Below are 13,968 nucleotides of genomic sequence, written 5' to 3'. Positions count from 1 at the left end.
ACATTGTTGGTATTCATTTCAACAAGCAGCACTGCACAAATGTACATGCTTGGTCAGATAGGTGTGTCTACAAGCTTGCGTTTGTCAAAGTTAGAGATAGAAGGCATTAAGAATGCCTTATTTGTGTTATCTTGAAAGTAATCAGTTTGATTATGATTTTTTTACTTGACAGATTATGGTGTTATGGTGCATTTTCTGTCAGGTTTAATATACCTTTCATCAGTCTGTCTGGTCTATAAATCCTGCTGGAGATTCATTGAGGGAGACAATGTCAGAGGCCTAATAAGATAATGTCAGTGTTAAATCTACCCTGAAGGTCTGCTCTAATCTGTGTTTTTCTCGAATCTGTTCTGATGATGTGTGAACTTCTAGCAGATCATTTGTTAAGACTGCTCTTGGCTTGTTGCATGTAAACTTAAAAGAAGTATTCACATGTACGTATACTGTGCGTTTGTGACTGACAGCTCTGACTGAGTGTCGTGATGAAGTTGCACTGCACATACATGTACACACAAAGTATTGTGCACATATAAACTCTCATCCTCTGATGCCTTTTAGACACTAGGCCGAGATAATGGTTGTTTTGTTCAGTGCTTCTTTTGATCATTTTCTGGCAACGGGGGCCAATCACCAATAACTTCAAACAACACTGCACTACTGCTGGGTAGGGCTCAAGACCTGCATGTGCTTCATAAATTTCATACAACTGATGTCCAAAAAATAAGGCTTAAACTTTGCTCAGCCAAAAAATGACCACATGGGTCGATTGTGCAAGCAGCTCATAATGGCCGAATATTACGTTTACTGTTAGGGTCAAACAAACACAGGAATTTCACTCAGGAGACCGGGGTTTATTTCTCTTGTCTCGTGTGAAACCAAAGGTTTACTCTTTTGAAATTTATGTTTCAATTTATTTATGTTATATTAAAAGTTTTTACCTATCAGTATATGGACCTTAATCCATGATGCAATGACCTCCATATCACTATGTTACGTCCTCATTTTAGTATTTTAAGCCAATCCCTGATTTTTTACTAACCCTACGTATTTGTGATGCCTAAACTTAACTAGTTACATTGGACTATGTTTACTACGTGTTTAGTCTTTGGAAAATCAACCTATAATGTTGTTTAGGTGTGAGGATGTGTTGCTATATAACTTTAAAATAAAGTGTTAATGTCAAACACAGTAAATAAAGATGAATAACCAATACTACAGGACATGTAAGCTGACCTTTCAAAAGAAGAAAAAAATTCACACATAGACTGATCGACACACGTGTTCGCACTCACACACAGTCTGCGCACCAAAACACTCATCACACACACTTCTTCACTTTACGCCTTCATCTGGACTTCTGTCAGGTCTCTGACTTTGTGGTCACTGGCTGGATGTTCTGGACTTTGGAAAGTGTGACTGGCACCTTTCCCTCTCCGGGGGTCGGTGCTCTCATTATGGGGGTACCTGTGACAAAAGCAGTTCTACTATGACGGATATTCATACAAAGTAGTTTGAGTACAGTATTACAGTCAAAAAACACTTTCACTTACTCTTTGGCATTCATTCTTAACCTGAATGTGTCATAACAAGACAGTTGAGAGTGAAACCTTACCAACTGCGTGCAGATCTGCCAACCTCTCCTTAAACTTCTGCTGCAGGTACAGTTCTTCTTTGGAGTAGCTTTTGGCAAAGGCAGACAGCAGGAGTCCCACAGCCATGGAGGTGCCTCCCACACAGAACAACACAGCACCAGTCAGCTTACACACATCCAGTGCACGGTTGAAACTGACAGCGTGGCTGTTCAAGAAAAAGACAATTAGTTAAAAGTTGTTTTTTTACTGCTATTTTCAAATGTCTGTTTCAACTAGACTCAATTATTGCAATTATGTTGCCCTATGTACATTTCACCAAAACAATGTGCTCTTCATTATGATCATGTGTTGGAAGAAAATACAGTACAGATTACAACTGTTAATGTTAAATTTACAGAATAGCCAATATTAAAGACTCCAGCATCTCCCTCCCATTAATATCCTTTATTGTTCATTTACCTGTCAACAAAAAGGAGATCGTCCTCGCCAAATGCCTCGTACCTGGTTGGAGTGGCATAACCCACCAAAACAACAATGAGGCCTGCAAACAAGATCAGGGAGCCGAACGCGAGACAGACCTGGCAGGGGAAAAAGTAATTACAGTTTAATTACCCAAATCACAGCAGGTGAGATGTAGTTTTTTGTATGAGCTTGCTGGAAGGTTAACCTCACCTTCCAGAGTAAAGAGCTCCACCTGCTAGGTGATCTCTGAATCTGAAAATCTTCATCACGTTCCCAGATAGAAGCTGTGCACTCCTCATAAAACTGGAGAAGAGATCAGAGAGATAGGTTTTTAAATTCCAAACATGGAAACTGAAAGCCGCGAGAAATCAAGATCTAAAACCCTCAAGTTTAAAAAATAAAAAGTCAAGTGATTACGAGATATTATGAGACTGTGACGATAAAAACAAGAGAATGGTTGATATTTGTAGAAGAATGCCCTATACTCTCTCTCTCTCTCTCTCTCTCTCTCTCTCTCTCTCTCTCTCTGTGTGTGTGTGTGTGTGTGTGTGTGTTGTACCTGGTGTAGGTAAGAGCGGACTCCATACTGCTGGCAGTTCCCGTTGGCTTGAGCTTGCTCAACATACTCTGACCCACAGATCTCTGAGCAAGAAGTCATCCTTCACATCTGTCTACCTGCTTGAGTACACACACACACACACACACACACACACACACACACACACACACACACACGCGCATGCATGAATGAATGCATGAATGCACCTCTTCACCTTTTAAGAAACCACCCACATGTTTTGTGGACAAAGTCTCTCCGGCTTTTACCCATGCATAAACATGCACACACAGCTATGCAGTTTATTTATAAATTTATACAAACAAGGATGTACCCTCACAAACCGCGCTAGAAAGTTATGTAACATTGTACTGAAGGCATGGGTGCCTCAGAACATTGAGATTAATGATGCATTCTCCTTGTCTGCTGTCACGAAATAGGTTATAAAATGTTATATCGGTCCTCCTTTTTAGATTCAATATAGGGTTGGCTGAACACAGAGAATGACATGCAAAGGATTAACCTTCTTGTCTTTTCACATTTAGTTTAATGCAAAAATCATAACGTCCCGCCCCCTTTTTTGTGCTGTGCATCAGAAATAAAGCAGTATATTTAGTATGTTGCAGTTTACAAGGTTTAATAGAAGCAATAAAAAGAACATACTGTATAATGTTTACCATGCTCTTTGTCTTACAAGACAGATGTCAGGATTGCCATTCACAAAATAACAAGTAATTGTTATATGTGCTATCAAAGTTAGATGTGGTAGGTTCTATATAGATACAACTTCGTATGGATCAGTAACATGCAGTAGAAAATAATTTGCTCAAAGTCGTGTTTTTATAGGATTCAAATGTTTTACGTAGAGCTCATTCAGGGAATATAACTAGCTATTGTATTACAGCTTACTTATCATACGGTATATTATACACATTACCCTTTTCTTTTTGTTGATATAAAAACAAAACGACTGCATCCTGATTAAAAAATGACATTAAAATACAGGAAAACCTATATGGTCTAGGAAATTATATTTTACACACACACTTGTAATTCCCTCAGTATCCATATGAGATCCAGAAGCATTTACTAGCTCAGTGCCTCTGGAAAAACATAACTATGTTTTAAAGTTTGTGTCAGCCGGCACTAAATCCCAACTGCTGTTTCTGTTTCACCACAACAGAAACACACTGGAGAACATATTTGGGACTAAAACATTGGCCCCAGTGTTGGCAATGTTTCTCATAAATGCCAAAAATATAACATAAATAATTTATAATATGTTATAGTTACAATGCACAAGTAAGTGCTCTTATGATACATGTGGGAAATGGACAAAAAGGACACTAAACAATAATGTGACATAATGGGCTTTCTGGTTCTTTAGGATAGGTATGTAAATTACATAGTGGGTGATGTAATGTTAAATATACTAGCAGACTTAAATACTGTATGGAATAAATTTGGGCTTGACTCTGGAGGCATTTTCTGGAAAATTAATCAGGGAACTATTTACCCAATTGTTAGTCTCGTATTGCCAGACCTTCCTCCACAGCACTGCAGAGGAGGGTCTGGCCAGTCCACACAGCAATCCGTCATGGGTGAAAAATGTGCTCTGGTTTATTGGCATTTCTTTAAACCAACTACAATCGTCTTGGGCGGTGCCGTGCTATGCGCCGCACAGAGCCACGGCGCCTCTGCAGAATAGCCTCGGGAAGGAACTTGTTTTCGTGTAACGTGTACGTTCAAAGGTTGTTTTAGTCGTGCAACAGAAAACTCAGATTGGACAGATAGTCTAGCTAGCTGTCTGGATTTGGACTCATAAATCGACTGGCTTTTAAAATGCCAACACATAGAAAGTGGAAGGTAATGGACATCCGGCGAAAATTAAAAGACATCGATATCAGACATAGATATTTAGAAATGTGTCGAGGAGGTGGAGAGTGTCTCACTTCTATACATTGCAAAACATTAATTCACATTGTATATGGGGGATGTCAGGGTTTCAGTTAGATAACATAGTGTGAGTGTGACGATGGAGATTCTGTATTAAGATGAGATACGCTGTTCCCTGTTACCTCATGGTTATCATATTACTGCTTAATTTGTACCGGCTGATGACTGTCATGAACATCTGACTCTGCCCAGAGTCTGTGAAGTCTCTCTGTTAGGCTGAATTTGCATTATCATATTGTAATTTGCAATAACACATTTAAAAAAAAACTTAGAATATGCTTTAGAGCTTATAGATTTAATCAGTGCCCTTGACCTTATGCGATCCAGGACAACATTCAAGCATACAGAAACACACATGCAACCAATGCAATGGCCAAAACTGATTATTTAATTGACTGAATGAGATGACTGTAATGGAACATAACAACTGTGGCCAAATAAAAACAACACTACATTCAGATAAGCTAACCACTCACAGTGGACACATTTACTAGAGTGTGTCTCTAGTAAGGTGATTTTTATTCTTATCCAGGTGCATCCTTTCATATTTTGACATTCTTCCTCATCCACAACACAACAAAACATATACATCTCGACCTACTTTGACCTTAATCAAACTAGGTTGTGAAAAATACAATCTGAATACATTAATACAATAATTACAATGAAGATGCGAATGCCCAAACAGTGTAGAAACCCTGCCTACAAGATGAACCGGGAGCTGGCCGGGGTGCTGAACGCCATTATTACCATCCAGCCCTCCAAACACACAGACGTCATATGTGACGCCAGTCTGAAAACAGACCTCATCCCAACCCCCCATGAGACGCAAATAGACACACAGCAAGCTTTTGAATAAAACTTAGAAATGCGCACTTTGCATCAATGCATCTGGACTAAATTAGGTCGTCTAAACCACCTGATAAATATAATCTCTGAATATGGCATCTGCAGGTACACGCTTAAGTTTTATTTAATCTGATTTGGATACCAACGCCCGAAACGCTCATACAGGAATATAGAAACCTGAGAATTAGGTAAAAGGTGACAACACAAAGTTTAAAAGAACATTGTTTTCGACATTTCTCCCACATGGCCGCTACTTCCAGATGTGCACGGTGATATCGCGTGCAGGGACGACACAGTTCAAGGAGTCCATGCAGGAAATATGTTTCCTGATATGTTGTTTACCATATCAACAACCCAGCTGAGCCTCTATAATTCCAAAATATTCTTGAAAATCATTAAAATCGCCATTTACCTGTCATCACGAGCTCGGAGAGTGATCACTCGCCGCTGTTCCCTCAGCCCGGTCCCATCACTCTACAGTAACCTCTCTCTCTCTCTCTCTCTCTCTCTCTCTCTCTCTCTCTCTCTCTCTCTTTCCGTCGATGATTCAGATTTCCACGCCGTCTACTGCGCAGGCGTCACATCCATGACAATATATGATTCAATGGCGAATATAAATAACCAGGCAGAAGGGTTGGAAGGGCTACCTGGAGAAAAATACATTCATTCATTCATCCATTCATTCATTCAATCAAGATTCAACATATATGCCTAGATGGATGGATGGCTCAATGAATTGATAGATAGATAGATAGATAGATGGATAGGAACAGAGGGCAGGAACAGTCATTGTGTCTCAGGAGAGCTAGTCATAGCAATGTCAATAATAATAATAATAATGTGTGTATATATATATATATATATATATATATATATATATATATATATATATATATATATATATATATATATATAACATGACCCAGCCACTAGGTTAAAATATGGCAATTTGCATCTACGGGTGGAGGAAAGGCATCTGACTCATGCATCAAAATCCACAGCAGGTAAACAATAATGCAAAACACACACACCATTTTACAGAATTCTCGTCACCTTCCAGAACAGTTTATTTTTAGCACTGTTGATGACGTACACTGTTAAAGGAAGTGTTAGTCACCATCTCAGCGCTCCTCTTAAGGCAGGTATGACCTAGAGAGACGAATCGCATCACAACTCAAGGACGAAATTCCTGTTCAATAAAGAATGAGAATGAGTCAGTCAATCTTATTTTTATCCATTCACAGTCAAACTTTTGTTTTTTACTTTTCAGGTTTGTTTAGTGTGTAACTTACTGTAATATGTGGTAAAATGGGAACTGCCATATTTCAGAAAGAAATCTTTATAAAAACACATTTTGGAACAAATGTAAGTAGTGCTATGTCTAAAGTAAGGTCTGGATTCACTTCTCTATAATGCCTAAAATTGGATAATGCCACACAGGATCTCACTATGAGCAGATTACTTTTTCAGGAACATGTTGGTTTCTTCTGTTTCTGGCTTTGGAATTTAATTTAGGTTACATAAATCGGACTGAGATTTTGACTAAGTGACAGCTAAAATGAATGAATCCTACTTGCACCTCCGCATCATCATCATCAGCCATTGGCAACTAATACATGTTGACATGTTGATTGATCAACATGTATTAGTTGCCAATGGCTGTTTAGAGAAAGGACATATTTGTAACACTGGATTACAGATCTGTTACCCACAATTAGTCTGGTAAAGTCAGTCCTTATTGGTTAAAAGGCAAAATTTCAGTCACCACCTCAGGCAAATAATATTCAGAGGGCTAACCCAGACAGGTAGTCTAAAATAAAGGCAACAATGACAGGTCGTGGGAAGGTGTGGGATAACATGTCTCTGTTAGTATGCACACAGCATTAGCTGAACTAGAGGCAGCAAAGGGAGATGAGAAGGTGTGAGCAGCTGTCGCCATGACAATGATCTTGGGGATATTTTCTAAGGTGAAGAGATGCTGCTATGTCTCAAAGGAGAGGTTGTGTTGTTTTGGGCTTCAAATGAGCATTTCAGTTAGCTTTTTTGAGAAAAGGCATCATTTCAGTCATGAACATTAACATCAGTATTAAGCTTTATTTAATCATGTTGTATCATCATGTTGTGTTGCTTTGTTGTATTGCCTATGAACCACACACAGAAGATAATATGTGAAGGACTGGGGACACATCCATGGTGCATCTTTGCCTTTTGTCTGATGTTTGTTGTCATAGGCCAAGGCCCTTCCACATGATCCGAAATAGTACTAAATAAAAGTACAAAGCAAGAAAGCCAGCTCGGCATCTGGCTTGGAGCTTTGTATTTCGCGAACCTTTCGTCAACGACTAAAGGGCCTTTGTTAGATCAAGGGCAGCAACCGCACCGCTGCACTCTGAAACCCATTGTCTCCAATGGCTTGCGTCGAGCAAAGCGTGGGTGCAGCAGCAGCGCACCACCAGCAAGTTTGTGCCTACACTGCGCTCAAAGTTTAACCTGGTTGAACTTTGGGTGCAGTGTGCAGTAGATAGAAAGCGTGTTAGGCCTGAAAGGCCCTTAACAGCTAGTCAGATATTAATTATTGTCCGGCGGACCCATTTTTCGGTCACTCTCTTATTTTCTCTCCTTAGCTTCCTTCGTCAACGCCCTCTTTGTTCTCTTCGCCTCTGCCGTGTTGTCCGTAGAAGCTGCTGAACCCAGTTCCATTGCTCATATCACCGGCTCTGGTTCTGGTACGACAATGGTGCTGCGAGCTCCCAGTCCTGGCAGCACGGCTAACTGAGCTAACTAGCTGACGGAAGCTACACTCAGAAGCAGTTCACAGTTATCCTTACTTTAGCAACAAGTAAAGCTTTCTGTCCATCAGGAAACTCCATAAATCACTGATCCAGTGATGATCCAGTTTTACAAAAATCAGTGGTGACTTAGTGTCGTAAAGTGTTATGCACTTCCCCTGGCAGATCGTAGCCTGGTCCTACCAGACTCTTGTACATTTCATTTGTACTGAAACAGTGTTGGAGAAGTTACTTTTAAAAAGTAGTGTTTGCTCGTTACTCGTTACTTCTTAAAAAAAAGTAATCAGTTACTTTACTTAGTTACCCCCTATGGAAAGTAACTTTTTACGTTACTCGTTACTTTTACGTTACTTTTAAAAGAAGGAGACTGAAGCTAATTATACAAAAACTATCTAGCCAATCTATGGTTTATCAGTGAAGTGTCTGAACTACACTGCAGACTGGATTCTCTACTCACAGAGTGATGGCTGATTCATTATGAATGAGTCCAGCGCGGGTTGAATGCACATCGGCAGGTCATTGGCCGGAGAAAACCCAAGAATATACCGCAAACCCAGACGGTGTACTGAAGGAAAATTAAAATTGAGCGGACGTACATAGGAGGGCGGAGCCAGGCTAAGTAGATCGTACCCGCTCACCAAAGATGCATGAAACGTGTGACAACAGGCATTTGGGGTGCAGAGTGGGAATAACAGAGGCACAATTCTCCCTATTACAAGTCAGTGTAGCATCAAAATGATTTAGAAACGGTTTTTCGAAGGTAAAATGGTTCATAATGTTGCTTTAGCTGATGATGAACACGTCTTTTTTTGTGCTGATTTTAAATCAGAATATGTCACGCCCGATTGCATATTTGCACAGATGCACATCGTCACCTGCATTGCTATCATATTCTGTTTACGCCCTTTTGCACTATTCATCCGCCCAGGTATGCTCAACTGTCATTCCTCCAACCTTTGTTGTCACACAATGTTTGTACACCACAATCTGCATATCTGTATATTGACTCTTTACTACATCTCAGCATGGCTCAGGCTACACAATCATGGGGAAGACTGCTGACTTGACAGCTGTCCAGAAGATGGCCATTGACACCTTGCACAAGGAGGGCAAGACACAAAAGGTCATTGCTAAAGAGGCTGGCTGTTCACAGAGCTCTGTGTCCAAGCACATTAATAGAGAGGCCAAGGGAAGGAAAAGATGTGGTAGAAAAAAAGTGTACAAGCAATAGGGATAACCGCACCCTGGAGAGGATTGTGAAACAAAACCCATTCAAAAATGTGGGGGAGATTCACAAAGAGTGGACTGCAGCTGGAGTCAGTCCTTCAAGAACCACCACGCACAGACGTATGCAAGACATGGGTTTCAGCTGTCCCATTCCTTGTGTCAAGCCACTCTTGAACAAGACACAGCGTCAGAAGCGTCTCGCCTGGGCTAAAGACAAAAAGGACTGGACTGCTGCTGAGTGGTCCAAAGTTATGTTCTCTGATGAAAGTCAATTTTGCATTTCCTTTGGAAATCAAGGTCCCAGAGTCTGGAGGAAGAGAGGAGAGGCACAGAATCCACGTTGCTTGAAGTCCAGTGTAAAGTTTCCACAGTCAGTGATGGTTTGGGGTGCCATGTCATCTGCTGGTGTTGGTCCACTGTGTTTTCTGAGGTCCAGGGTCAACGCAGCCGTCTACCAGGAAGTTTTAGAGCACTTCATGCTTCCTGCTGCTGACCAACTTTATGGAGATGCAGATTTCATTTTCCAACAGGACTTGGAACCTGCACACAGTGCCAAAGCACAGGTATCCCTGTTCTTAATTGGCCAGCAAACTCGCCTGACCTTAACCCTATAGAAAATCTATGGGGTATTGTGAAGAGGAAGATGCGATGCGCCAGACCCAACAATGCAGAAGAGCTGAAGGCCACTATCAGAGCAACCTGGGCTCTCATAACATCTGAGCAGTGCCACAGACTGATCAACTCCATGCCACGCCGCATCGCTGCAGTAGTTCAGGCAAAAGGAGCCCCAACTAAGTATTGAGTGCTGTACGTGCTCATACTTTTCATGTTCATACTTTTCAGTTGGCCAACATTTCTAAAAATCCTTTTTTGTATTGGTCTTAAGTAATATTCTAATTTTCTGAGATACTGAATTTGGGGTTTTCATTAGTTGTCAGTTCTAATCATCAAAAGTAAAAGAAATAAACACTTGAAATATATCAGTCTGTGTGGAATGAATGTATACATCATACAAGTTTCACTTTTTGAATGGAATTACTGAAATAAATCAACTTTTTCATGATAATCTAATTATATGACCAGCACCTGTATATTCTGTCTATTCATGCATACTGTGATATTACTGACCTACATCATCATCTAGACCACTATGTGCACTAACTGTATATTGACCTTTCACTACATTCAACAGATACATTTTTTTGTTTATTTGAATAGGGACAGATACAAAAAACATAGATTATTACACAAAGAACAATCCGATGCCTGTATCACAGTGTTTATAGCCATGGCTAATTCGCAACACCTGTCCCTAGAAGGGCTTTTAACAGTAATATAGGTGTCAAATTTTTACAGTGAGTACAATAAAAAGTCCAAAAACCAGTTAGTAGCAATACAAATAAGTGTAGTAAATAAACACATTCACTCAAGCTCACACAGATGCACACCTCGCATACACACAGCTATACATTTCATATGGCATGATCACACTGCTGCTGCTGCTGTATGAACCATGCTTTTGATAGTTTTTTAAAGGTGGACATTTTAGTTAGAGTCTTTATATTTGTAGGAAGCCAGTTCCACAGATTGGCTCCTTTCACAGAAAAAACATTTTGGGCAAAAGATGTTTTACAAAATGGAACTTTACAGTCTCCACATACAGCAGCTCTTGTGGATCTGGAGGATTCCAGCCTGTTCACAAATTTACAAAGTGGCTCAGGTGCCAGTCCAGTCAAACATTGAAAAACAACTTTATGTATTTAAGATTTTATGTTTATTTAAAATGTAACAGTGATGGAATCAAATGGGCTTTTTATCTAAAAATGTTAGGGCATGGTTATAAAGCCTCTCAATAGACTTTAGGGTAGTGTGGCTAGCCTGGGACCAAACATTGGTGCAGTACGACAGGTGGGACAGGATCATAGTGTTCAGAAAGACATGAGCACATTCAAATGTTAAACTGCTCCTGATCAACCTGAAACAGTTCATACTGGCCTTCATTTTTCTTGAGATGTTTTTAATATGACTTTTAAAATTTAGCTGAGAATCTAAAATCACTCCTAAATATTTTTCTTCTTCTACCTGATCGATGAGTTCACCATTCATTTTAATGTTAAGATCATTTATTATCCGCCTTCTTGTTATAGAAAAACACATAGATTTAGTTTTCCTCAGATTAAGTGTTAAACATGATTTGTTTAGCCAATCAAACACTTTCTCAAGACTTTTAGTCAATGTACTGCTGATAACAACAGGGCTTTTGCTGGACACATAAACCACAGTGTCATCGGCATACATCTGAATGCCAACTTCAGGACATACTTCAGGCAGCTCGTTCACATAGACTGTCTATTCCGGTTAACTGTGTTATAACTGACCTATATCACTAACCAGACCACAATTTGCACTAACTGTATATTGACTCTTTACTACATTTCAGCATTTACATAGACTGCCTATTCATATATATTGCGTTATAACTGATTCAACACCACTAACTAGATCATAATTTGCTGTTTGCTGTTCCTGTTTTGTTTTGTTTGATTGGCTCTACACTACATCTCAGCAGTGTTATAGACTGTCTATTCATGTATATTGTGTTATTACCATATCCCGTTCGCATATCCTTCATCTTACTTACACCTCACTTTGCCCCGGCTTTGTAATGCCTACTTAATCTGCACTTTATGTAGCCTTTTGTATTCTGTATTCCTGTATTGTATTGAATGTGAAACTGTATGTTGTCCTGCACACTTATGCTTTTCTTGGCCAGGTTGTCGTTGCAGATGAGAACCTGTTCTCATCGGCCTACCTGGTTAAATAAAAGTTAAATAAAAAAAGAAATATGCCTGTTTGACCCAAGAGCCTTTAACGTCTTTCAAAGTTTGTGTGTGTTATTGTTTCTTGAGTGGTTGCACTGTGTATTTTTAGACATCCAAGAATACCTCTCCCGTCATTCATTTGCTCTAGCTAACAATTGCAAACACATTGCATATATTGTGTTTGCACATTACACCTCACACAGTAGTGACTGTGTTTGTGAGAACGGCTTTCGTGCCAGAGGAACTAATGGTTCTATTTTGTATAGGCTTCGCCCTCTAAGCCACACTATTGGGTTTATCCCTTCGCGCATGCACAGTCATGAAGATTTTCTTTCCCGCCCTTGCGTACCGCTCGGGCTTCAACTACATCCGCAAATACTGTATATAAACAGAGCGGACCTGTTGCTCTGCTCCCACTTTTTCTTCAAGCTAGCAGTATGAAGACAAGCTCGACTTCCAGCGGTGTTCGCCTCTGCCCCACCTGCCGCTGCATCCTGCCGCCGGACCTCCATCCCCGCTGTGAGACCTGCCTTACGCTTACGCCTCCTGCCAGTTCTGCATCCGCCTGCCATCTAAAGAGCTTAACCGGCGGGCGGAAGCTTTTCTGGAGTGTCAGGCTCTCACCCCTGACGCCTCCTGCCAATTCTGCATCCGCCTGCCATCTAAAGAGCTTAACCGGCGGGCGGCCATCATCGCTGCAGCGCCATCAGTGCAGCATGCAACAAGATTCTCGTAGGGCAGGTTGTTTGAGGAGAGGTCAGAGTTAACACCCATAAAAATATCTTGTCCTGTTGTTGTTGTGGTTAGATTGGTAGACATAAGAATGTCTTGTTTCAACTCCTCACTCCTGAATATATTGCACATAAACGATGAGCACGGACTCTGACACTGTTGTCAACCAACTGAATGGCAAAGGGAACATTTCTAAGTGTCTTGTGCAGCTGGTTTTGACAATCTCCAGCCATTTTATCAATTCTGTCTTTGACAGTGTTGTCAGAGAGTGGGACGGTTTTCACTTTATCCACCACCTGTGGGCCACACAGTCTTTCTACAATTTTCAGGCAGGCGGGTTTGATTAGCTGCTCTCCAATAGTGTGTGGCTTTTTAGCCTTGGCAATTAATAGCGAACACTCAAATGACGCCTCCGTGGCTCTGTGTAAATCACTGCCGGCTCTTTCGAATGCTTTTCTAATGTCCGTTGATCTTTTTGATAATGCATGTTGCTTTTTCCTCTCAAAAAAGTCCTGGCCTTCACCAACAGTCTCCTGGTGTTTTGTTTCTTGGTGTCGTTTCATTTTGCTTGGCTTCATGCTGTCATTAGCTAGCTTCTCGCCACAAATGACACATTCTGGCCGACAGTTGTCCTGTCCTTCAATAAAACTGAAGTTGAGGTAACTCTCAAGATATAGCCTTACTTTCTTTTCTGATACAGAGGAGTCATCAGCACTTTTACGTGTCTCGTGTTTCGTTCATAAAATAATGATGCCGTGGCAGCAGGAAAAATGAGGATGATAGCAGCAGCTAGCAGCTGGAGGGGTCACGGGTCACAGGTTAAGAGGTCACGTAGATTTGACCTTCTAAGTAGCCTGCCTACAATTTTAAGCAAGAACAAAAAATATATTTTTTATACAGACTTTTGTCTACATTATCTATTCTGGTGTATTATCATAATTTTTTAACGTGCAAATATTTTTTTTTTTACCTCAACCTCAAAC

At 40.4% G+C, this 13,968-nt stretch overlaps 1 protein-coding gene across 1 annotated transcript; it reads right to left on the bottom strand.

The window, feature by feature from the left end:
• Positions 1 to 768: 768 nt before the first annotated feature.
• nrsn1 (neurensin 1) lies at positions 769 to 2,726 on the bottom strand. Its single transcript, XM_078251903.1, has 5 exons — positions 2,614 to 2,726; positions 2,265 to 2,357; positions 2,052 to 2,170; positions 1,613 to 1,797; positions 769 to 1,464 (listed from the first exon to the last, which is right to left on the bottom strand). The coding sequence occupies exons 1-5, from the start codon at positions 2,710 to 2,712 to the stop codon at positions 1,361 to 1,363; spliced, it is 600 nt and encodes a 199-aa protein (XP_078108029.1). The 5' UTR covers positions 2,713 to 2,726; the 3' UTR covers positions 769 to 1,360.
• Between the last annotated feature and the right edge of the window lie 11,242 nt (positions 2,727 to 13,968).

The sequence above is a fragment of the Sander vitreus genome, chromosome 6, assembly GCF_031162955.1.
Source record: "Sander vitreus isolate 19-12246 chromosome 6, sanVit1, whole genome shotgun sequence".
Taxonomy (NCBI): domain Eukaryota; kingdom Metazoa; phylum Chordata; class Actinopteri; order Perciformes; family Percidae; genus Sander; species Sander vitreus.
This window is presented reverse-complemented; position numbering and strand designations above follow the sequence as displayed.

What these genes read in the sequence shown, in the direction of transcription:
- nrsn1 (XM_078251903.1), bottom strand. Translation starts at nt 2,712, where the DNA reads ATGACTTCTTGCTCAGAGATCTGTGGGTCAGAGTATGTTGAGCAAGCT. An exon ending in GGAGCTCTTTACTCTGGAAG is followed by an intron (nt 2,171 to 2,264) that starts GTGAGGTTAACC and finishes TTCCCCTGCCAG; the next exon opens with GTCTGTCTCGCGTTCGGCTC. An exon ending in GGCAGATCTGCACGCAGTTG is followed by an intron (nt 1,465 to 1,612) that starts GTAAGGTTTCAC and finishes CTTTTGTCACAG; the next exon opens with GTACCCCCATAATGAGAGCA.